The sequence below is a fragment of the Camelina sativa genome, chromosome 2 (assembly GCF_030686135.1).
Source record: "Camelina sativa cultivar CO46 ecotype springtype chromosome 2, ASM3068613v1".
Lineage (NCBI taxonomy): Eukaryota > Viridiplantae > Streptophyta > Magnoliopsida > Brassicales > Brassicaceae > Camelina > Camelina sativa.
Genome location: NC_141881.1, coordinates 28501117 through 28523317, shown reverse-complemented (window position 1 = coordinate 28523317; position 22201 = coordinate 28501117). Strand labels below are relative to the sequence as shown.

General features: G+C 38.4%; 7 protein-coding genes and 1 pseudogene across 10 annotated transcripts; 5 read left to right on the top strand and 3 right to left on the bottom strand.

The window, feature by feature from the left end:
- The first annotated feature begins 1767 nt into the window (after nucleotides 1-1767).
- On the top strand, nucleotides 1768-2138 carry LOC109127546 (uncharacterized). The gene has a single exon (XM_019232490.2). The coding sequence runs from the start codon at nucleotides 1802-1804 to the stop codon at nucleotides 2012-2014; it is 213 nt and encodes a 70-aa protein (XP_019088035.2). The 5' UTR covers nucleotides 1768-1801; the 3' UTR covers nucleotides 2015-2138.
- A 1537-nt stretch (nucleotides 2139-3675) lies between these two features.
- LOC109127544 (uncharacterized) lies at nucleotides 3676-4116 on the top strand. The gene has a single exon (XM_019232487.2). It carries the CDS (start codon nucleotides 3773-3775, stop codon nucleotides 3983-3985), a length of 213 nt encoding a protein of 70 aa, XP_019088032.2. The 5' UTR covers nucleotides 3676-3772; the 3' UTR covers nucleotides 3986-4116.
- Nucleotides 4117-4289: 173 nt separating this feature from the next.
- LOC104738789 (ribulose-5-phosphate-3-epimerase, chloroplastic) lies at nucleotides 4290-7287 on the top strand. 2 transcript variants are annotated; one of them, XM_019237777.2, is made up of 10 exons: nucleotides 4290-5103; nucleotides 5444-5558; nucleotides 5658-5798; nucleotides 5878-5991; nucleotides 6086-6164; nucleotides 6251-6360; nucleotides 6431-6487; nucleotides 6600-6669; nucleotides 6763-6856; nucleotides 7062-7287. In XM_019237777.2, exons 1-9 carry the CDS (start codon nucleotides 4994-4996, stop codon nucleotides 6810-6812), a joined length of 846 nt encoding a protein of 281 aa, XP_019093322.1. In that variant the 5' UTR covers nucleotides 4290-4993; the 3' UTR covers nucleotides 6813-6856; nucleotides 7062-7287. The 2 variants fall into 2 exon arrangements, with proteins under 2 accessions (XP_019093322.1, XP_010457301.1); XM_010458999.3 differs by having other exon boundaries at nucleotides 7056-7287.
- Nucleotides 7178-9637, bottom strand: LOC104738796 (uncharacterized). The gene has a single exon (XM_010459010.3). The coding sequence runs from the start codon at nucleotides 9429-9431 to the stop codon at nucleotides 7431-7433; it is 2001 nt and encodes a 666-aa protein (XP_010457312.1). The 5' UTR covers nucleotides 9432-9637; the 3' UTR covers nucleotides 7178-7430.
- On the top strand, nucleotides 9592-12125 carry LOC104738778 (protein NEN2). The gene is made up of 6 exons (XM_010458986.3): nucleotides 9592-10067; nucleotides 10244-10401; nucleotides 10576-10622; nucleotides 10711-10774; nucleotides 10886-11547; nucleotides 11634-12125. The coding sequence occupies exons 1-6, from the start codon at nucleotides 9779-9781 to the stop codon at nucleotides 11869-11871; spliced, it is 1458 nt and encodes a 485-aa protein (XP_010457288.1). The 5' UTR covers nucleotides 9592-9778; the 3' UTR covers nucleotides 11872-12125.
- A 15-nt stretch (nucleotides 12126-12140) lies between these two features.
- LOC104738763 (two-component response regulator-like APRR1) lies at nucleotides 12141-16023 on the bottom strand. 2 transcript variants are annotated; one of them, XM_010458968.3, is made up of 6 exons: nucleotides 14785-16023; nucleotides 14383-14544; nucleotides 14113-14246; nucleotides 13802-13969; nucleotides 13563-13716; nucleotides 12141-13466 (listed from the first exon to the last, which is right to left on the bottom strand). In XM_010458968.3, exons 1-6 carry the CDS (start codon nucleotides 14915-14917, stop codon nucleotides 12502-12504), a joined length of 1716 nt encoding a protein of 571 aa, XP_010457270.2. In that variant the 5' UTR covers nucleotides 14918-16023; the 3' UTR covers nucleotides 12141-12501. The 2 variants fall into 2 exon arrangements, with proteins under 2 accessions (XP_010457270.2, XP_087328819.1); XM_087472693.1 differs by having other exon boundaries at nucleotides 14093-14246; nucleotides 14785-15604.
- Nucleotides 16024-16318: 295 nt separating this feature from the next.
- Nucleotides 16319-19143, top strand: LOC104738754 (pentatricopeptide repeat-containing protein At5g61370, mitochondrial pseudogene; annotated as a pseudogene). Its single transcript, XR_015571370.1, has one exon. The product of XR_015571370.1 is annotated as a pentatricopeptide repeat-containing protein At5g61370, mitochondrial pseudogene (transcript).
- On the bottom strand, nucleotides 19103-22074 carry LOC104738744 (putative receptor-like protein kinase At5g61350). Its single transcript, XM_010458948.3, has one exon. The coding sequence runs from the start codon at nucleotides 21956-21958 to the stop codon at nucleotides 19418-19420; it is 2541 nt and encodes an 846-aa protein (XP_010457250.1). The 5' UTR covers nucleotides 21959-22074; the 3' UTR covers nucleotides 19103-19417.
- Nucleotides 22075-22201: the final 127 nt, after the last annotated feature.

The window sequence follows — 22201 nt, the reverse complement described above, 5'->3', positions numbered from 1 at the left end:
CTCACTAATTCCAAATAAAGAAAAAGACTGATAAGACTTGTTAGAGTTTTTTTTTTTTTTTTGGATATAATATTTCGGAGGAGTCTTGCTCACTTTTCATAATTGGCCTTTAGACCCACTCATCCCTCAATCATGTTTTGTAAAGAAGAAAAAAAAGAACTGTAAAATACCCCTATGATCTTACTAAGAGACACAAAAACAATGCAACTTACGAGTTACGAGACCAAGTATCATCGTGATTGCTCTCGACCCCATATATATACACATACATCCAGCCCCGACTCTAGACATGTGCGAGCGGTGCTATAGCACCGGGTCTATCCAATTTTTTGTCTTTTTTTCTTTATAAAATAGGGTCCAGTACTACATCCTATGTGTCTTGTGCATAGATCATCATCAGGAACTCTACATTTGTTTTTATCACAGTACTCTTTATATCAGAATCATATATTCCACCATCCTCCACAGTCCACGAGTGGTTCGTTATCATGTCATAATGCACAACTTTACTTTGATAAAGATTATATGGATAGTGTATATTATTTATACAAATAGGTTTTATAATCTTAAACACGTTTTTGCAATATATGTCACTTTTGTCGGCGTGTGGTGGAACTTTTAATCTAATTACGTAAGATGATACTTATTGATACTAACCCTTTTGATTTTACAGGTTGTAAAAGAGCCCAAGCCACTTACATTACTATTGAAAGAATGTGAGTTGGGGTTAATCATATAGCAATACTGTACATGTCTTTTAAAACCCAATCCAATTTTTTCTTTTGTCACAAACAAACTTTGCTTAACAATTGAACAATACATATATATAATATCTAACCAAAAAGTTAAAGTGCTAACAAAAAAATAGGAAGATGCTTTTTGTAAATCGACTTAAAATTAATGAAGATAAAAGCCGCACACACACTCATATATTATTTAGGACAAACTGTACGGATAAAATATCCCACATCTGATAGATGTAAAAGGACTTGAATAATATATAAAGGGTTAGGTCTCTCCACTCATTATCAATTGTTTTTGAGTTGGAAGCCCACAGTAAAGCCCAAATTTAATATAGTATCAGAGTAGGTTGATTGTTGGGCCACCCTGTGGATGTTGTTCTCACCTATGCTCACGCTTCAGATGGTCATGCTTGAGCTTAAGGTGAGGTGTTATATATAAAGGGTTAGAGCCTCTCCAATGGATTCTGTCGAGATTAATGGCTAGAAGAGCCATCATCTCGAGGTACATCTGATAGATGTAAAGGGATTTGAGTGAAGTGACCTTAGTGCAGTGGCAAGAGGTTAGGGCCAATTGTAGAATACACCATCACACCCGGGATCGAGTCCCGGTTCCTACGAATGTAGAAATTTGGCTAATATGCCGGCCAGTTGTGGCCCAATGGTTAAAAAAAAAAGTTAGGGCCTCTCCACTCATTGCCAATTGGTTTTGAGTTGGAAGTCCACGGTAAAACTCAAATTTAATAAACTGCACAAACATAATTAGGCCTAATGCTATTGGGCTTAACTTAAAAGGCTAAAATAGAATTGTAACGAATGTGGAGAGACGTTGGATTCATTCAGCAGGTTAATAAATGGTAGCTTAATTAGTCACATTTACGAGGTAATTTGAATCAGTTCAAGTAATGCAGAGATTATGATAAAATCTTGGGAAGCATCACTTATTGACCAACGTTTTGAGTCGGCTCTTTTCGCTCTCTATAAATTAGCCATTTCTCAATCTATTTTTTTATCACACTCACAAACCTCCAAATTCTTGAACAAAATAACATTCGAAAGAAATGAGTGGAAAAGGCAGCAGCAACGGTGCAGGAAAGAGTGGTGGAGATGGAGGAAAGAGCGGTGGAGGTAGTGGAAACGTTGGAGGAGGAGGAGGAGGTAACATGGTAGCACCAGGCACTAAGGGAGGTGCATACATCTCAAGAGGTGGATTTGAAAGTAATCCTCAAGGTTACTTTAGTAATCTGCATGGTAGTGGACAGAGCAAGAAGTGACTGATGACTTCCGATTACAATCATGAGCCATCTTCTTTTCATCTAATTCTCTAGTTCCTTAAATAAAAATGCAATGAAGTTCAAATAAGTATTGATGAATAAATGAATTTTATCTTTATGATCATTTGTGTTATTGCTTCGTTTCCACTCTTCTTATTTTCTTAAAATCAATCTCGTTAGTCGTCGTCATGAAACATGCGTCGTCTATGGGAAGATATATAAAGAGAGCAAACAAAGATCATGGATCAAATATAATATGGTCCTAGAATGTAATATCATCACAACTACCAAAACTATTAAATCTGGTTCAGTTTCAGATTTGTGTATATTGTTGACAAAATATACTATGATTTTGGACAATTGAATTTCATACATGTTATTTGATCAATTGATCATTTAAATCAATCTTTATAATTTGAAATCCATTAAATCATTTAAGAAACTGAATCTATAACATTTACATTAATCATTATAATTTAGAATCTATTAATTTATTTAATAAATGTATTTTTGTATTAGATCATCTAACAAATACATTTTAAATCAAATGTCATCTCATAGTGTTTAAAAATGATTATATACATATAACATATGTAAATGAGAGAGGAGGGGTGGAGGAGACTAGAGAGAAGATAGAAGAGTCTTTCTTTCCATTTAGTCTTGTATTAGTATATTTTTAAAAAGTAATATAAGAATATATATATATACTTTGATTATTTTAATAATTGTATTACTTGCGTTTTTCACAAAACCGCTGCATAAAATACCTGTACTTCTTTGGAAAAGCGGTTCAGTGTATTATCCAACGGATAAATTCGCGATCTTTTTTAAATTTTGTTTTTAAAAACACAAATTTGACAAAAATTTTTGATTGGTGTCAAAATGCAGTTTTGTAAAAAAAGAAAATGAAAACTGTTTTTTCAATGCTTCCAATCACTACCTTAATCATATATTTCACCATCGTTCACGAGTGGTTAGTTATTCTATTTTATTCACAACTTTATTTTGATAAATTCAAATTAAATATATATATTAATTATATTTACTCATATTTAGCTTTTCAAAACAAAATTAAGCACGTTTTTTGCTATTTATGTCTCTTTCTGCGGCGTGTGGTACTGTGGTGGAACTTTTTAATCTAGTTAAAGTAAGATGATATTATTGATACTAACCCTTGATTTTACAAGTTGTCAATTTTTTTTTTCTTTTGTCACAAACACACTTTATTTAACAATCGAACGAATACAGTTTATGTATCATCTAACCAAAACTCAAAAGTGCTAACGTATGAAAAAAAGATTTTAACTGCGACCGTTTGCTACTAAACAAAAAAAAAGGATGCTTCAGTAAACCGACTTATATTGTAGTCTTGTAGATTACACACACACAAAAATTAGGACCATCTGCACAAACATAATTAGGCCTAATGCTAATGGGCTTTACTTAAAAGCCTAAAAATAGGATTGTAACGAATGTGGATAACCGTTGGATTCATTCAGCCCTTTAAAAAATGGTGTTTAATCAAATCACTTCGTAAATATAAGATTGTACAACTAAACTAGTCACTTTACGAGGTAATTTGACTCAGTTTAAGTATAATGCAGAGATTACGATATAATCTTGGGAAGCATCACTTTTTGACCAACGTTTTGAGTCGGGATCTTTCTCTCTCTATATATAGTCATTTCTCAATCTTCATTTTTAACACACTCTCAAACCTCCAAATTCTTGATCAAAATCACATCTGAACTGAAAGAAATGAATGCAAAAGGCAGTAGCAGCGGTGCAGGAAAGAGTGGTGGTGATGGTGGAGGAAAGAGCGGTGGCGGTAATGGAAACAGTGGAGGAGGAGGTAACATCATGGTAGCACCAGGTTCAAAGGGAGGTGCATACATCTCAAGAGGTGCATTTGAGAGTAACCCTCAAGGTTACTTTAGTAATCTGCATGGTAGTGGACAGAGCAAGAAGTGAGTGACGATGACTACAACAATCAAGCATGAGCCATCTTCTTTCATCTTATATTCTAGTCTAGTTCCTTAATAAAAAATGCAATGAAGTTCAAATAAAGTATTGAATAAAAATGAATTTTATCTTTATGATCATTTGTGTTATTGCTTCGTTTCCACTCTTCTTATTTACTTAAAAAAATCAATCTCGTTAGTCGTCGTCGTCATGAAACATGCTTCTATGAGAAGACATATAAAGAGAGCAAACAAAGATCATTGGCCTTCTTGGATCAAATAAATATATAATGGTCCTAGAATGTAATATCATCACAACTACCAAAACTATTAAATTTGGTTCAGTTTTTCAGATTTGTGTATATTGTTGACAAAACTATATGATTTTAAACAATTGAATTTCATTCATGTTATTTAAAATTCCTGGTCAATTGTTTAAAAAGTCATAATTCTTATTAGTTTTTTTTTTTTTCTTTTTCAAAATTATAGAAATGACCTAAAACACCATTTTTACTATTAAAAAAAAGTTTGGTTTGTAGTAAAACTATTATTCTCTGATTTATTTACGTTTTTAAAAATATATTTTCTTTTTTGACATCATTTTTTTTTAAAAATATCTAGAATAATTAGATTTTGCAAAAAAAAAGACCATTCCCACAAATATTACAAGTCAGGCCCCCAATGGATACAGAGCCAACCGTTTGAGATAAGCTGCATCATCATTGGATCATCCGAAGAGGGTAAGGAAGACGTTACCCACGAGACCTCAATCACACGTGGCGGATTCTCAGATATTCTCTCTCTTTTTTTCTTTTTCCTGGGAAATAAAGTTTTCGTTTTTTTTGTTTGTTTGTTGGGTTTGAGAGGGAGAGATAATTTGGTTGTAGAGGAGACGACGAAGGAAGAAGATTTGGGGGTTTTTGAATCCATTCTCATTACCCTATTAACCCACCACCAAACTCTTTTCAGGATTCTAAGTGAGAGAAGAAACTTGAAATCTCTGATTTTTTTTTTGGATATGTCGAGCTCAGCCGCTTCCTTGTGTTGTTCATCAACTCAGGTCAATGGGTTTGGTCTTAGGCCTCAAAGGTCCCTTCTTTACCAACCCACTTCCTTTTCTTTCTCCAGGTATCTATTCAGCTATCCCTAGAATCGAAAGTTCATTCCTTTGAGGCTTTGATTTTCATGATTGGAATCGAAATCTTGAATTTTTGATCGGTGTGTGTGACACGTAATACAGTTTTGTTGTTGTTGTTACTACGATTGCTCAGAGTCAGAGATTGGTTTGTTTAGTATCGTTGATTTGAAATTTTTCTTAATTTATGTGGTAATTGAAGATTGTTTGATTTGTATCATTATGTCTTTCTTGTGTTTGTGGATATGTCCTGTTTGATCTCGAGAGAGCTACTCTGCATTAACTGTTATCTTCAATTGACGCTAACTTTGGTATGTAAAAAACTTTTTGCAGAAGGAGAACTCATGGAATTGTCAAGGCTTCAGCTCGGGTTGATAAGTTTTCCAAAAGTGATATCATTGTTTCTCCCTCAATTCTCTCGGCTAACTTCGCCAAATTAGGCGAGCAGGTTTTTCTTCCTCTCCTTTTAGATTTGTTGTTTCAGTGACTTCCTGTTTCTCTCTGTCTCCATTTCACTCTTACTTTTGCTCTCTCTGGCTTCTTCCAGGTGAAAGCAGTGGAGTTGGCAGGCTGTGATTGGATTCATGTTGATGTGATGGACGGTCGTTTTGTTCCCAACATTACAATTGGACCTCTCGTGGTTGATGCTTTGCGTCCTGTCACAGATCTCCCGTTGGATGTTCATCTTGTAAAGACTTGTTCCTTTTCTTATTTGTCAGTATATGGTTTCTTGGCCACATTTCTGATTAAACATTCTTTGAAACCAGATGATTGTGGAGCCTGAACAGAGAGTACCGGATTTCATCAAAGCCGGTGCCGATATAGTCAGTGTGCATTGTGAACAGCAATCGACCATCCATTTGCATCGTACCGTCAATCAAGTACTAACATTTTCATGCTTCTGCTTTATAACAGTTTCATTTGATGGAGTATTCTTAACATAGTTATACCATCTGCTGCTACAATGGTGTTTAGATCAAAAGCCTAGGGGCTAAAGCTGGAGTTGTCCTAAACCCTGGAACCCCATTGAGTGCAATAGAGTATGTCTTGGATGGTGAGTTTTTGTATCCTAATAGCACTTGCTTTGGAAAGAGACGATAAGGTTATTCTCATTGGAGTATTACTTGTTTCTGAAATCAGTGGTGGATCTGGTCTTGATAATGTCGGTCAACCCCGGGTTTGGTGGACAGAGCTTTATTGAAAGCCAAGTAAAGAAAATCTCGGACTTGAGAAAAATGTGTGCAGAGAAGGTATCAGTCAAATAACTTCTCTCCTAGTGAAAGCCTCTTCTCTTCTTAAAACATTGTCTTGTTGTTTTAGGGAGTAAACCCATGGATTGAAGTTGATGGTGGTGTCACTCCGAAGAATGCTTACAAGGTAAAGCTCGAATACTCTTCCCAGTTTCATCTTTAACTCACATTTTCCTGCTGTAGACATTTGTGTGCCCTAGAGTTCTGTAGAATTATGAATCTTTTGTGGGCTGTAATAGGTTATTGAGGCTGGAGCAAATGCTCTAGTAGCTGGATCAGCTGTATTTGGAGCTAAGGACTACGCAGAAGGTATAGAGATGAAACCGATGTATACTTTCTCACTTTAGCCAGTAGGAAGATGTTCTAACATTGGTTATGTTTGTTTGTTTGAATAATCTGCAGCTATAAAGGGAATTAAGGCAAGCAAGAGGCCAGAAGCTGTAGCTGTGTAATGCGAAGAAACAAACAAGCGAGAAAAAGACTTTATTAAACTTAGGTTAATGATCTCCCCGTATCCGTATAGTCCATGTTTGTATCTTACTATTTTGCTCGCAGTACAAAAACTTGAATCTTGAAAACGAAAATTCGCAAATTTGAACCTTGTCTGTTTGCTGTTTCTTCCATTTCCTGGTGAGAAAATTTGTTCCCGGGTTTTCTCTATGGTTTGACCTGAGTTGCAATGACTTTTATTTCAGGAACAGTTAAGGTCAAAGACGATCACCCAGTTGTTGTCATTGTCTCAAGTCACCATAAAATCCATAAGAATCAACTCAATATGTCCAATGTAGGCTCCTCTATACTATTTTGTACCATTGTCTTGTAAATTGCGGATATGCAGATTTTCATACATTTTGCAAATTGTAATAAGAAATATGCTGTTACATATGTGTTTTTGACTTTGGAAAATAAAGCATTTTCATTTGTCTTGCTAGACTCGCCCTAAGATTCAGTGACAATCACTTTGCTCGATCTTGTGTAAAAAAGCCTTATCCTTATATACAACCAAGAGCCTGAGATTGAACCAAAAAATCATGAAGCTCGTAAGATTGACTTGCAGGAATTACTGCTAATTAGCTGATAGCTCCCAAACGGCTTGACTTGGTCAGGAAACAAGCTGATCTTAGATATCCATTCTCTTCGTAAAACCTGGCTAGCAATTGATTCACCAAAAGGTTAGGCAATGTCCCAGTTTTGATCATGTCACAGTGCAACATCATTGCATCGGTAATACGTTTTTCTTGGAGATGACCCTTTAACATAGAAAGGTAACTCCATATGTCCGGGGTTATCCCACCAGATCTCATGTCTGAGAAGCACCTGCTAGCTCGAAGAATGTAGCCGTTCTGACACAACCCTTGGATCAAGCATGTAAAACCCACATGATTCCAGCAGCTCCTCTGAACAAGGGATTTACCGGTCGCAGCTTGATTGTTTTCCAGATAAAAATCAATGGCATCAGACATTCGCCCTTCTTTCCAAAATCCATCTACTAAGCAAGCGAGCGTGTGATCATTGGGGTGGATTCCAGCCTCTAGCATGTCACTGTACAGCTTGAGTGCTTCTTTCATCTTGGCCTCCTTGAAGTGTGCATCGATCAAAGCTGTGTAGGTCACAACATCAGGAATTATACCTTTGATGGTCATCTCCGAGTACAACCCCATTGCAGCTTTTATGTTTCTCACTTTGCAGTAACCGTCGATCAAAATAGAAAAGGTAAGGATGTTGGGTTCTATGCCACTTGCTGTCATCTCTGAGCACAAATCCAAAGCTTTCTCCATATTGTATTCTTTACAAAACCCATGAATCAGTGAATTGTAAGTCACAGAGGTTGGGGAAATTCTCTCAGTCTTCATCCTCTGAAATAACTGATTTGCTTCTGCTAGCCGATCTTCACTACAAAGCCCGTTGATAAGTATAGTATAAGTGAATACATCAGGCACAAGATTTAAACTTTCCATCTCGGAAAACAATCCCATTGCTTCCAACATATCTCCTGATGTGCACTGTCCATGAATCAAACAGTTATAAACATATAAATTAGGATCAACCCCAAACTTCACCATATGCACCCAAAGGCTCCTCGCAGCAACCAATTCACGCGCTTTGCAAAACCCATCGACCAATGTGCCAAAAACAACCACATTTGGCAATAGTTCAGCAACCTTGATCTCCTTATACAATGTGTAAGCTTGTCTCAGGTTACGTATCTTGCAGTAACCATCAATCATTGCACTGTAAGTATACAAGTTTGGGAAAACGCCATGTTTCTTCATCAAGCTGAACATTTTCTCTGCTTCCTCCATCTTATTTTCTCTACACAGATCACGGATATATATGGTATAGATATAAACATTCGGCTTGATCCCTAACGAAGTCATCTCATCAAGGAGTCTCTCTTTCTTGGAAGATAAGCCTTGTTTGAAACAGCATTGAAACAAAACAGAGTAAATGTGAACATCAGGGACCAAACCACGAGAGATCATAACTTGGTAATCAACCCAGACTGAATCAAACCTTTTCTTTCTAACCAATCCATTCAAAATCGCTAGACAAGCTTTCGAATCCGGTGAACATCTCATCTCTCGACTCACCCAAAGAGCTTCTTCAAACAAACCCATCTCTAGAAGCTCCATAATCAATAAACTAAACACCCCAAGACTAAATTTTTCAACCTGAATATCCTCAAGAGCATTGAAAACTCTATAAGAAATATCAGTCGGCTCACTGTGGCGCCTGAGACTTTCTATGAGGCTTTTTATCAAACACCTGGCGAGCATATACTTCTGAGCTCCCGTCAAAACGTGAATTACTTCCGAAATATTTCGAAGATCCTTTTCCTTCGAGATCTCGTGTCTCGAAGACGCTTTGAACAGCTTCAGCGCTTCTTCCGTGGTTCTGCATTTCAGAATTGCTTCGGCTAGACTCGAAGAAGAAGAAGACGACAAAGAAGCCAACAAAGATGTTGAATTTGACAGAGAAGGAGACTGAGATAACAATCTGAAGGTGAAAGATTGAAACTTGTAGATGTAAGCTGAAGTAGTTCTATGTTGAAGAAGCAAAAGCTTCAACATCTGGAGAAGAGAATGGTACTGAGTCAAACTGAGAAAACTACACCTTCGTGGTAGAAGATCGGTACAATACTATCATCGGTTTATTCCGGTTAGTTTTGGTTTAATCTGATCTAACACGGTCAATGAGTCAAAGGGGAGATGAACTAACAAACAAAACCTTGACTTGAAGAAGAAACATAAAAAACGAATCTTTACAGGTAAAGCTTTGGCCTTTTCCTAGCAAATTGGGCAAAGGAAGTATAAAACAAAACCCACCTTACCAAGTAATCTTCTCTCGCCGACCTCAGTTTCGATAAAAGTTCGATACTTTCACATTTTACGCTCAATTCAATCCGTCTCTTTTAACAATGGTTGGTCTAACTCCATCTGAGGATCGTTCAGAGATTGCTTTCTTCGACCTCGAGACGACAATTCCTTTCCGACCTGGTCAGCCGTACGCGATTCTGGAGTTTGGATCGATCTTGGTTTGTCCCAAGAAGCTAGTTGAGCTTCGAAACTACTCGATCCTGGTTCGACCTGCTAATCTCGACTTCATTACCCCTCGTTCGGTTAAGTGCAATGGCATCAAACGTGAAGACGTTGAGTCAGCTCCTAGTTTTGCAGATATAGCTGACACCGTTTACGATATTCTCCATGGTATGGTATAGCTGAATTGGAACTAGAGACGAAATTTATGTTCTTTTTGAAGAATTTTGTGTGTCTAGGTGCAAATGGAGATGAAAATGTCATAGTTTGAGCTCAAAGTTGTGAACTTTCTTGAGTTTTTTTTGCTTAGGTGTGTTGATGTTTTGGGGTTTTGGTTTATCTTGTAGGAAGGATATGGGCTGGTCACAATATATTGAAGTTCGATTGTCCAAGGATAAGAGAAGCATTTGCTGAGATTGGACGAGATCCACCTGTGCCAAAAGGCACCATTGACTCGTTGGCTTTGCTTACTCAAAGGTTTGGGAGGAGAGCTGGTGATATGAAGGTAAACAATGATCCTAGAGAGAGAGACATGTTCTCTGGAGATTTTTTTGCCTTTTGTTTTAATAGACATGATTTGATCTGTGTATTTTTTATTTGCTTGATGGAGATTAGCTCTTGAATTCGAATTTGACAGTTTTGTTGGGGCTTATTCTGTTTCCCTGCATTGTTTGAACAGATGGCGACTTTGGCTAAATACTTTGGACTTGGCAACCAGACGCATAGGTAGGTTGTATATGCGAGCTTTTTGCATTACGGTGTTTTCGTAGGCGGGTTTAGTTCTAATGCTTTGCAAGTTTCTATAATCTCTCAGGAGTCTGGACGATGTCAGGATGAATTTGGAGGTTCTCAAGTATTGTGCTACTGTTTTGTTCTTGGTATGCTCTCTTTTATCTTCTCGAGATTGAATATCTTGTGTTGTGTCCCAGTCGCTTTGTTTCTGGATTTTTAGAATATATTTGAATTTAATGTATGCTATGTTCCAACAGGAATCAAGCCTTCCAGATGAACTTATAGAGAACTCGGTTACTACTACTCCAGAAACAAGTTCAAGAAGGCGTAGGAATATCAAAACATCTCCTCTGCAATCTCACACTGATCAGCAGACAGGAGAAAACAGTACAACTATACCTATTTTATCATTTGTTTCATCCCCAGAAGCTCAAACGGATCCGTTTGATATGAGCACTTTGAAAAACGAAATAGCGCCAGAGGTTCTTCAATCAGATGTTCCCATAGAAGAAAACAATCAGCAGTCTGAGGCTGTTGCCTCAGAGTCTGAGGGTACCAGTGACCAGGAAGGATTCTTTGAGCTAGATAAAATATCTCTTTCAAGTATCAGAGCAACTCATGTCCCATTATATGATGGGAGCCAAACAATGAAGCTACAGCTCTTCCTTGGGGACAAACCCCTTCAGCTCCATTGTCCTCGTCTGAAAGTACGGTTTGGAATTAATGGGAAATTTCAGGACAAAGCTGGGAGACGGAGGCTGAACTTTTTAGTTGATTTGTATCCCAGTCTCTGCAGTGTACTGCAAGAATGCGACAGTGCTGCACAAACAATATCTGTTGATTCAGGCAGTGGTTCTGAGTGGAACCCGGCGGTCATGCCAATGAAAGAATTTCTGAACTGTCCTACCGCAAGGATACAGTAAGTTCGCCTATATCTCCTTTTACTGGTTTCATTTAGAAACCATGTTTGCTTAGCATTTCCTGATTGCTTCTTTGTTTGTGCAGTATACCCACAGAGTTTAATGGAGATATAGACCGGTATGCAGCTGAGATACACCAGAAAGAGTTCTCTGGAGCTACTGTTATTCAGAAACTCATTTCTTGCAACCCTAAGGCTGAGGAGCTTGAGTCTTTGTTGAATCGTGGAACTGTTCTCGACGCTTTCTTCTCTCTGGAGCCATACGATTATCAGCAGAGAGCTGGAATCCGTTTAGTTGCCAGAAAGCTAGTTATATATCAGTAAACATTACATTACTCAATAGCACCACAGAGAGTAAGTTAAGAAATCAGAGTTTAGTGGACTCTAGGGATTAATTTATGTACTCATGAAAGACAAACACAGAACTGCTGTTCAGTAGATAGCTAATTATGTTCTTAGTTCCAAATTACTTGCTATCCAGATTTAGATTTGTCATATGCACATGGTTTCTTGTCTGTAACAGAATTGCATTTGCAATCTCTGTGACCATCCGAGTAATGATAGAAGCTTTTCAGTTATGGAACACATGTCTCTTTTTCGATGGGTAATGAAATATATTAAAACATGTGGAAGTAACAATGGAAAGACAAGATTCAAGTAAATGATGATGCTAGAAGGAGAAGAAAGGTTAATACACAATATACCAGTGAACATGATAAAAACACATTATATGTTTATCAACGAACTAATCTACACCCACAGAATGCTTTTCAATGCTCTGACAAAGTTGAACCGCAAGAGCCAACATTTCCTTCGAGAGGACTTGAAATACGATGTTCTTTTGGCTGTAGCAGCAGAACCCTTTCTGTGTTAGTCGATCATCATGTGTTGTTTGATAAGATGCAAGCAAATCGGTATAACACAACATGGTTGTCAGTTCTTTTAATGTTTCTTTTAAGTTCCCAGAGCATCATCCTGAGGAGATGAATCCCGGTTCTCCTCTTCTTCTTCTTCTTCCTCCTCTTCCTCGTCATCATAGTCAGCAGAGTCAGGCTGCCCATTTAAATCAACATTCACGCCGTTCATCTTCCTAACAAACTGACCCTTAACTCGCGGTCTCCTCTCAGCAAGGCGTTTCCTATTCACATACCTAATCTTTTTATCAAAACACCTTTGGTTCCTTTTTCTTCTAAATTTAAGTAGAGCTTCCTCTCTTCTGTCAAGTTTATTCACCCTCACCTCATTAGAAGAGTGATTTCCTGCTGGTGACCAAGAATGATGAACCATAGACATCTGACCATTCTGTAAAGACATCTGACTGTGCTGTAATGATGTGTTCATTGGGTGTGGGTGGTGGTAGTAAGGATATCCCGTCATTCCGTTCGGATGATTAGGTGGGCAATGAGGAAGTTGATGACCATACTGAGGCATCATGGCTGCTGATTGCATCATAACTTGGTTCATGACCCCATGCATATAGTAAGGATAAGCATTTTGTGCAGAGAAACCTGAGCCATCAGTTTGAGATGAATCCTTACTTCTGTTCATAGCAGAAACTGGGGGAGTATTCATATTTCCTTCTTGGTAGTTCCTACTATTAAACTCTACTGATGCTGGAAGCGTGCGTGACCGCTCAAGGGAATGTGGATAGCTGGTGACATTCTGTAAGTTCTCTCCTTGAGAGTGTGTTTTCTCGGTCTCTTTACTTTTGCGGGCTTGTTTGGCGCTGTTGATCCCTCCACTAGCCACCGCTTGAAACTTCTCCGCCAAACCTCGATGAAGATGAAGTGAGCCATTTTCATTGACATGAGGAGGATCCTGACTGCTAGTTCTAAGGACAGTAGATTTGACGTATGTGAAGAAAGCAGAGGACTCTCCAATCTTCAATCTACTTTTCTTTGGTACTGAAGAAAATTGTGCTGCAAAACCCCCCAGCTATATTAGAATTCACCAAAAAAAAAAAAATGCTTAGAGACTAGCTATTAGAAAGTGTTACATGAAAGAGAAATAATCACCTGGATTACTATTTCTTTTCATTGACTCATGGTGAGACCCAACATGATGACTTAGTGGAGGCTCTATAGCAGTAACAGCAAGAGAAGAAGTGGCTGTTCCATCAGCACCAAGACCACCATCACCAGCTTGAACAGGAGCAATAGCAACAGACCACTACCAGTACAAGCATGAGCGCAAACTAAAAAAAATCAGTTCTTCTCCATTTCAGAGGGCTTTAAACTGTCAAATACTTTCTCACCTCATTTTCCTGATGACTTAAATTTCCTCTCTGCGGGATGGTGGACCTGTGACTTCTATCATCTGTGTCGTCAGAGAACAGGTTGGTACTATTTGTGTTTGGATCACTTTGATCAGATCCCACGAGATCAAAATCATAGCTCAACATATTCTTCTCAGCAAGTCCTAGCTGCCAAAACAAAAATATGAGATCAACCGCATTAACTTCATGCATCAAGATCTTTATTTCCACAAGACGACAGAAATCGTTATCAAGGGATACTCGAAAAACAGTAAGGCGTATATACAGAACTTTAGACAAGCAAAACAAACCATGCGTCGTCTTCTCCACATGTGTGTCCACAAGTTCAGAAGCTCGTTGGTCCGAAGAGGCTTCACAAGGTAGTCAGCTGCACCTAGCTTCAAGCACTTTACCACGACAGGGACCTCGTCTTGCCTCGACATCACTTAAAATGAAAACATTATAAGATTAGTTAGCATAAAGCTAATGATCATGCAGTTATATAAGCAGAGAAAGCTAAATTCCTAGAACTCCAGGACTGGATGATAAAACGAAGAAGAAGGGCAAAGAACACAGCTTACTTATCACAGGGATCCTCCTAAGATCTTTGTCTCGTGTGATGTACCTCAGCATCTTCATACCCTTGGCCATTGGGAGATCAATTTCTGCCAGTATAATATCGATATCAGGTCCCTCTGCATTAAGTGCGTCGATCACCTGCCTTGCTGATTTCACTGAAGTCACTGCATTCCAATGAAAATAAAAACCATTTCATCCAATGTATCATTCAAAAGGTACAAAGAAGAAGCAACAGACACTATATAGATGCATTCAAAGATCACAAGAAACCCTTAATGGATCTCCAATCTACTACAGTAGTAATCACACAATATGATGACAGATAACAAAGTATAAAAAACAACTAATAGGATCTTTGACAAGACAAATAAGGAAAAAAAGCAAAATTAGTAACAAAATCATACCCTGGTAAGAACACTGAGAAAGGAGAGTAAAAACCTCTCCCAAGCTCTTGGAATCATTGTCACAAAGCAAAATCCTGACTCTGCTTCTATCAATGAACCCATCTCCTCCCTTACACTCACCGTTCAAATCCATGATCAGATTTACAACTAAACCCACACACACACACACACACACACACACACAAAAATATCTAATGACAGAAAACAAAAACTATCTTCCCCTAACCCCAAAAAAAAAAAAAAAGATATTACAAAACTAAGAACAAAAACAGCCGACAGAGTAAGTGCTATGATACTTCCATGGCCAAATCAGAAACTAGGGTTTCCGGTACAGTGTCCCTACAAAAGTCCGCCTAATTTAAATCCCTACAAAGCAAACTTTAATCTCACAGGTCACAACCAAACAAAAATTACTCTTTTTATCCCCCAATCTAATCTTTTAGCCATGTGAAACCAAAACAACAAAAGAAGAAAAAAGCTAAATCTAAGAACAAAGTGATGAAAAGACAACCCAACAACAACAACAAAAAAAAGTGAGAAATCTTGATTTTGTTATCTTCTCTAATAAAAAGGAATCAAGAATCGATAAAGAAGAAGCTCAACAAAATTCACCGGAGATCCGGCGTAACGCCGGCGGTGAGATGAGAGAGAGAGAAGGATAGTTTCCGACAAGAGAAGTGAGAAGACTCATTTGTTTTGTTTTGTTTTTGTCAATCAATTGTCAAATTATGAGACGCGAAAAAAGAGCCAAATTTAGAGATGGTAAATCAGAAACCGTTGAATGAGGATGGATTTGGACGGTGGAGATCAAAGGATATTCACACGAAAGTGTCTTAAATAAAAATGGTGGTGGGGACTTTAAGATATTTTTAGGCGCGTGGACATTAAAAAGTGCAGCTACATAAAGAAAGTGGTGTGGATAGTTTGGTAGAGATAGAGAAAAGGCCACGTCATCTTTTTACAAAAATATCTTATGATATTTTTTTTGATATTGTGGTTTGGAACTTTGGATACAGATAAGAAAGATGCATCTGTATATCAAAATCAACAGATCGACACACAATTAAAAGATATATTGACCAGAAAAAAACCCATCAGAAACCAAACTTTTAGGTATTCGATTTTGAGGCTTCGTTTTGGTTATCTAAATTCGTTGCACATACAAAAAAAGAAAGATAAAAACAACGCATGATGCTATCTATTAGCATCTCATCACACAATTCACGTATACTCACTCTTAAAAGGTATGACACTTTCCAAAACTAAAAAGCATTGGATAAGAATATGAAACACGTTTTAGATTTCTAGTTATAACTTATAACACTCTTATCTTATCTTATCTTGGTGGTTATAGATGAGTTCAATCAATTAGTATTGTGTGTTTCATTAACATCTGAAAATGGTTGAAAATATTCAGCTAGATATCATTATTGAATATACGAAATTGAATGTTTAAGATCTTTCAAGTCTTGAAATTCAACTTTGTAATAATGTATTATGTACATATGTGCAAATTGCATTGCAAAAAAAGAAAAAGAAAAAGAAGACATGAACACGAGGGCCTTTCCTTTACATCATGTCATGTAATGCAAGTTCCATGGTTCTCTTTTTTTTTTGTCACCCGGTGATATTGATAATCAAACTAGGTAGAATACATTGTGAAATACAAATTTAAGCCGGCAGAAGACAAGATTTTATCGGAGTTTAATCCCTAAAAAGGAGAAACAAAGCCGTCAGATGATTAGAAATCCCTAGAAACATAAGTGAAACCAACAAAGAAACAAACTACAAAGCAAACAATTTTAATTTGAAAAGAGAACGAACTCAAAAACTAAAAACAGAGGCAAACTAGGATGAGCCTTTACAAAATAAATTAGTCTCAAAAACGCAAGGTTTCTTCTTCTGAATCTCTTGTAGCTGAGTTTTACCAAAGATGCCAGCAAGTTCCATGGTCCTATATTGGTTTTCTCACAAACGTATTCGCAGAGAAAGAACCAAAGAAAAGATAAGATCATAATGTTAATCACTTAATCTCGTCATCAGTTGTTGGGAGACAAATAAAATTGTTGTCATAAGTATAGTTTAATTTAGTAGGCTAAACTTTGTATTCCTGATTGGTTCTTTCTATACAGCAGCGAATCTTGTTTCTACAGGTGGACTAACGGATGCATAAAATATTTAAGTTTGTTCGCCGCAAGACACGTCTCGTCCCGGTTCAACTTTTTATTACTACGTTTTGCCATCGACCATTGACCAAATTACTTTATTTTGATGTCAAAATTATTCGTCAATTATATGCAATTTCTTTACTATTTCATCAGAAATTCGATTTTCCATTTAGAGAAAAAATATGTTTCGGGGTAATATCATTTAGAATTTGGCTTATAACCATCGTATCCCGATTCTCGGTTTTATCCGGTCCGATTCCGGTTCTGAATTTATACGTTTGAAGCTTTCAAGAGTGATGGAATGTAAAAGACCAAAATACCCTTTTCAGACGCGGGCTGTGTAAGAGATGTATATACTGTATTGTTTTGCCGTCTCTATATCTCTGCAAAATCAAATCTTTTTCAGTGGAATCTGAATTTCGTGTTCCTTCGAGAATATTTACACATCTGAGCTGTGATTACTCTGAGAACATGTAACCCCGGTGAAACTTTCATAGCCCTTTCGATGTTTTCTCTGTAGCGACGTTCGAGAAGCACATGCATACCAAGTGTTTGATGAAATTCCTCAGACAAGATGAGGTCTACAATCAGATCAAACGGGATAACGTTGCTAACAAACACTACAAAGCTGACACGTTATTTTTGCTCTCATCATTTAATAAATCGATCGGACTGTGCATCGACGGAGTTGCAGGAAGTTATTAGGATCGTTTCTTCCCCCATTGGTGGTCTTGATGACCTTGAAGAAAATTTGAACAAGGTTTCCATATCTCCATCATCCAACCTTATTACCCAAGTGATTGAGTCTTGCAAGAACGAGACTTCACCGAGAAGACTATTAAGGTTTTTCTCCTGGTCGTGTAAAACCCTAGGTTCTTCTAGTTTACACGACAATGACTTCAACCATGTCCTAAGAGTGTTGGCTGAGAAGAAAGATCATACAGCTATTCAGATACTCTTATCAGATATCAGGAAGCACAACCGGGCCATGGACAAGCAAACGTTTAGCATTGTTGCTGAAACTCTGGTTAAGATTGGTAAAGAAGAAGATGCAATAGGTATCTTCAAGATCTTGGACAAGTTTTCGTGTCCACAAGATAGCTTCACTGTAACAGCTATTATAAGTGCGCTCTGTTCAAGAGGACATGTGAAGAGAGCATTGGGAGTTATGCATCATCACAAGGATGTGATCTCTGGTAATGAATTGTCTGTGTACAGAAGTCTTTTATTCGGTTGGTCTGTACAAAGAAACGTGAAGGAAGCAAGAAGAGTTATACAAGATATGAAATCAGCTGGGGTTGCACCTGATTTGTTCTGTTTCAACTCGTTGCTTACTTGCCTATGCGAAAGAAACGTTGACAGAAACCCGTCAGGGCTTGTTCCTGAAGCTTTGAACATTATGTTGGAGATGAAGTCTTACAAAATCCAACCTACATCTATTAGTTACAATATATTGCTGTCCTGTTTAGGAAGGACGAGGAGGGTGAAAGAGTCGTGCCAGATTCTAGAGCAAATGAAGAGATCAGGATGTGATCCTGATACAGCGAGCTACTGCTTTGTTGTGAGGGTTTTGTATTTGACAGGAAGGTTTGGTAAAGGCAACCAAATAGTAGATGAGATGATTGAGAGAGGACTGAGACCTGAACGCAAATTCTATTATGATCTTATCGGGGTTCTCTGCGGGGTCGAGCGGGTAAATTTTGCGCTTCAATTGTTTGAGAAGATGAAGAGAAGCTCTGTAGGTGGTTATGGTCCGGTTTATGATCTGCTTATAACAAAACTATGTAAACGAGGAAACTTTGAGAAAGGAAAAGAGCTTTGGGAAGAGGCAATGTCACTTGATGTTACGCTTAGTTGCTCTATTGATTTGCTTGATCCATCTGTTACAGAGGTTTTCAAACCAATGAAGAAGAAAGAAGTGGAGGATACAATGGTGGACCGCCGCTTACTTAACTTGAAGATTCATGCTAGAATGAACAAAACAAAGCCAAAACTGAAACCGAAACCGAAACGCAGAAGCAAAAAGAAGAAGAATATGGGGCATTGATTGATTTCTTCTAGCCATGTTTAGAACATCCGATGTAACAGCAATGTACCAGGTGATATCTTTGCTTTCTATGAATCTATAATGCAGAAGCATGGACTTGATATATATAATAGGTACTCGGAAAATTCATTATCATCAAACAAAGATTAAAGAAGATTGATAAAAATCAATGTATACACAACATAATCTACAAGACAACCAAATGTCTTTTTTAAAAAAAGATCACAAATTAAGTAAGAAAACTCTCATTTCCTTTAAAGTAAAGGAAAGAAATAAACTGAACCTGCAATTAGGAAAAGAAAGTAAAAAACCAAACCATAAGGCTCTCGTTCATCCTACATCTTTGTGAAAGCCAAAACTAAACATGAGGAAGAAAAAAAAATAACCAAACAAGATTTTCACATCGGAAACCACCATGTCACGGCAATGGACGTGACGGAGTCTGCATTTCCTCGCCGGGGATGTAATCCATTTCAATATTCATTGTAGTCTTATCATCCGACAAATCAACTTGAGCGGACGCTTCTTGAAGCTGCAAAGCATATTCAAGATTCCACAACACATCTCCCATTCCAGGCCTATCAACACCATACTCAGCTAGACATTTCTCTGCTGCCTCCACGAACTTCCTCAACGATCCTTTACTAATCGTTCCCACGATCTTCGGGTCGATGATTTTATCCAGCATACCTTTTCTATGCAAATTCATAGCATACTCTGCTAAGTTAACTTGTTCTCTAGGTAACTGTGGGTTTATCACTGGCCTTGCGCATAGTACCTCGAATAACACCACACCAAAGGAGTACACATCGGATTTATCAGTGAGCTGCTGTCTTCGGAAGTACTCGGGGTCTAAATACCCAAAACTACCTTTCACAGCGGTACTCACATGCCCTTGTTCCATAGGGGCGTCTTTTGACAGTCCAAAGTCAGAAACTTTAGCGACTAAGTTCTCGTCCAAGAGAATGTTAGTGGTCTTGACATCACGGTGAATGATCCCTTGAGCCGCACCTGTGTGGAGATAGTGAAGCCCACGTGCTGATCCGATGCAGATCTCTAGACGTTGCTTCCAGGACAAGGTAGGTATAGGGTTAGGGTCATTTTCTTTAGAGCCGTATAGATGGTCACGTAGAGGACCGTTTGACATGTACTCATAGACGAGAATCATCTCTTTGTTCTCGTCGCAGAATCCGATCAAAGACACTAAGTGTCTGTGCCTAAGTTTAGACAGCATCTGAATCTCTGTCTGAAACTCTGTGATTCCTTGCTCTGAACCCTGACTCCCTCTTTTGATAGCTACTTGTGTCCCACCGTCGATTTCTCCTATATACACTTTTCCGAATCCTCCAACTCCAATCACTGATTTCTCATCAAAGTTCTGCGTTGCTATTTGCAATTCAGTAAAGGGGAAGTACCGTCCTAATCCCTGGTTAGAGAAGAAGCTAGAGAATCCATTGCTCTTACTCTTCTTAGACCCGAAAATACTCATCCGCCTCGACGTCGTGGACCCGCCTTTACTCGAGATGTAACTCGAGTGACTTGCGTGCAAAGGAAGCAACCACGAGGAGAAACTATTCTGTTTTTGCCAGTCTTTAGGACGTCTCTGCCATCTAACAAGCAACACAACAACACCTAACAAAGCAGTTAGCGCCATAACGAATCCAATACCCGCAATCGCAAGCTTCTTAGACGACATGCCACCCATAGGTCCTTTGTATTTCCCATCAACACCGAAAAGACCATCTAAACTCCCAGCTGCATTGTTCAGCTTCATGATCTCTAAACCGTTAAGAATCGCATTCGGTTTACCCGTCTGAAGATTCGTACTCGGTCCAACCTGAATCAGAATCGAGCCATTGGTGATAGCAGACGCATTCAGCACGAAATCAGCGTAATAAGCAGTGCCTAAAGCGTTGGTTAAAGAGGAGAGATCGAGTCCGGAAATAGCAGAGAGCTTATTAATGAAAACGTTGAAGACAAGATCGTTAAGCGATTTGCTTACAATGTCACAAAAATGTAACCTAATGAAGTAATCATGACCCGAATCAACACTCATTCTCCACGAGAGATTAAAGTTAGGTTGCGAGATTTGCGCATCGGCCATTTCCTCTGCCGTAGCGTAAACCGGATGAGGAGCGATCAACGCGGTAGCTCCACCGTCAGGGTAAGTAATGGTACTAGGATCAACGGTGACATTTCTCGAACCTTGAGGGAACGTATTGTAAGGTTTATCAGAGATCCAAGTACGAGAAAGAGGATCAATCCTGGGAGATATCAAATCACCGCCGATGTTTAAACGATGAGAGGTTTGAAGAGAGAAGCTGCTTAAGCCTCTGAAATCAGGAGCTTGAGGAACAGAGGAAGCAGAGTCAGGGACAAGCTCGTCAGGAACAGAGACGATCTCAACGGCGTTTATAAAAGCCGTTGAGCCTTTGTGAGGTTTGAAATAGAGAGAGAGTTTCTCGGCTGCGTAGATGAGATACTCTTTGAAGACGACGGAAGAAGTGTCTCTGGTTGAGAAGTCGTGTAAGAGGACGGTGGTGTCGGTGGTGACGGAGAAGACAGAGTCTGTGAGGTTGTGGAGAGGATGAATGAGAGGGTAGAAATGGAGACGGATCCAGTGACGACCAGGTCGTGAGATGTAGAAAGAGTAAGTTGACTTGCTGGAGAAGATACGAGCGGTTAGGTATAAAGGAAGAGAGGAGGTTGTGTTGGAAGAGGTGATTGGGATTGAGTCGACGGAGGTTTTGATGTCTTCTTCTGTTTGGAGAAACGCTACGGACTGTTGATCGTATTTGAAGTTACGGCCGTCGGAGAGTTTTGTTTCGCTGGAGGAGCCGCAGTCAATGAGGTAGTTATCGGCTGGAGTGTACGTGGAATTGGATTTGACGGTGAAGAGGATGATGAGGAGGAAGATGATGGAAACGTGGGAGGAGAAATTACGAAAATCTCCTCCCATTATTTCCGGCGAGTATTTGACGGTGGTGGGAGATAGGAGAGAATTAGAGGTTTACCATAAAGAAAACGAATGGTTTTAAAAAAAATTGAACGTAAAATACGATTTATGGAAAAACTCTTGCCGCCGGGGAGATTACGATTATAAATTATATAACGATTTTTGTTTTTTTTTTTACTTTGATTTATTTGAAAAATATTATTTTGTGTTGTTTTGTTGGGAGCACGTAAGGAGCAACGTGCAAAA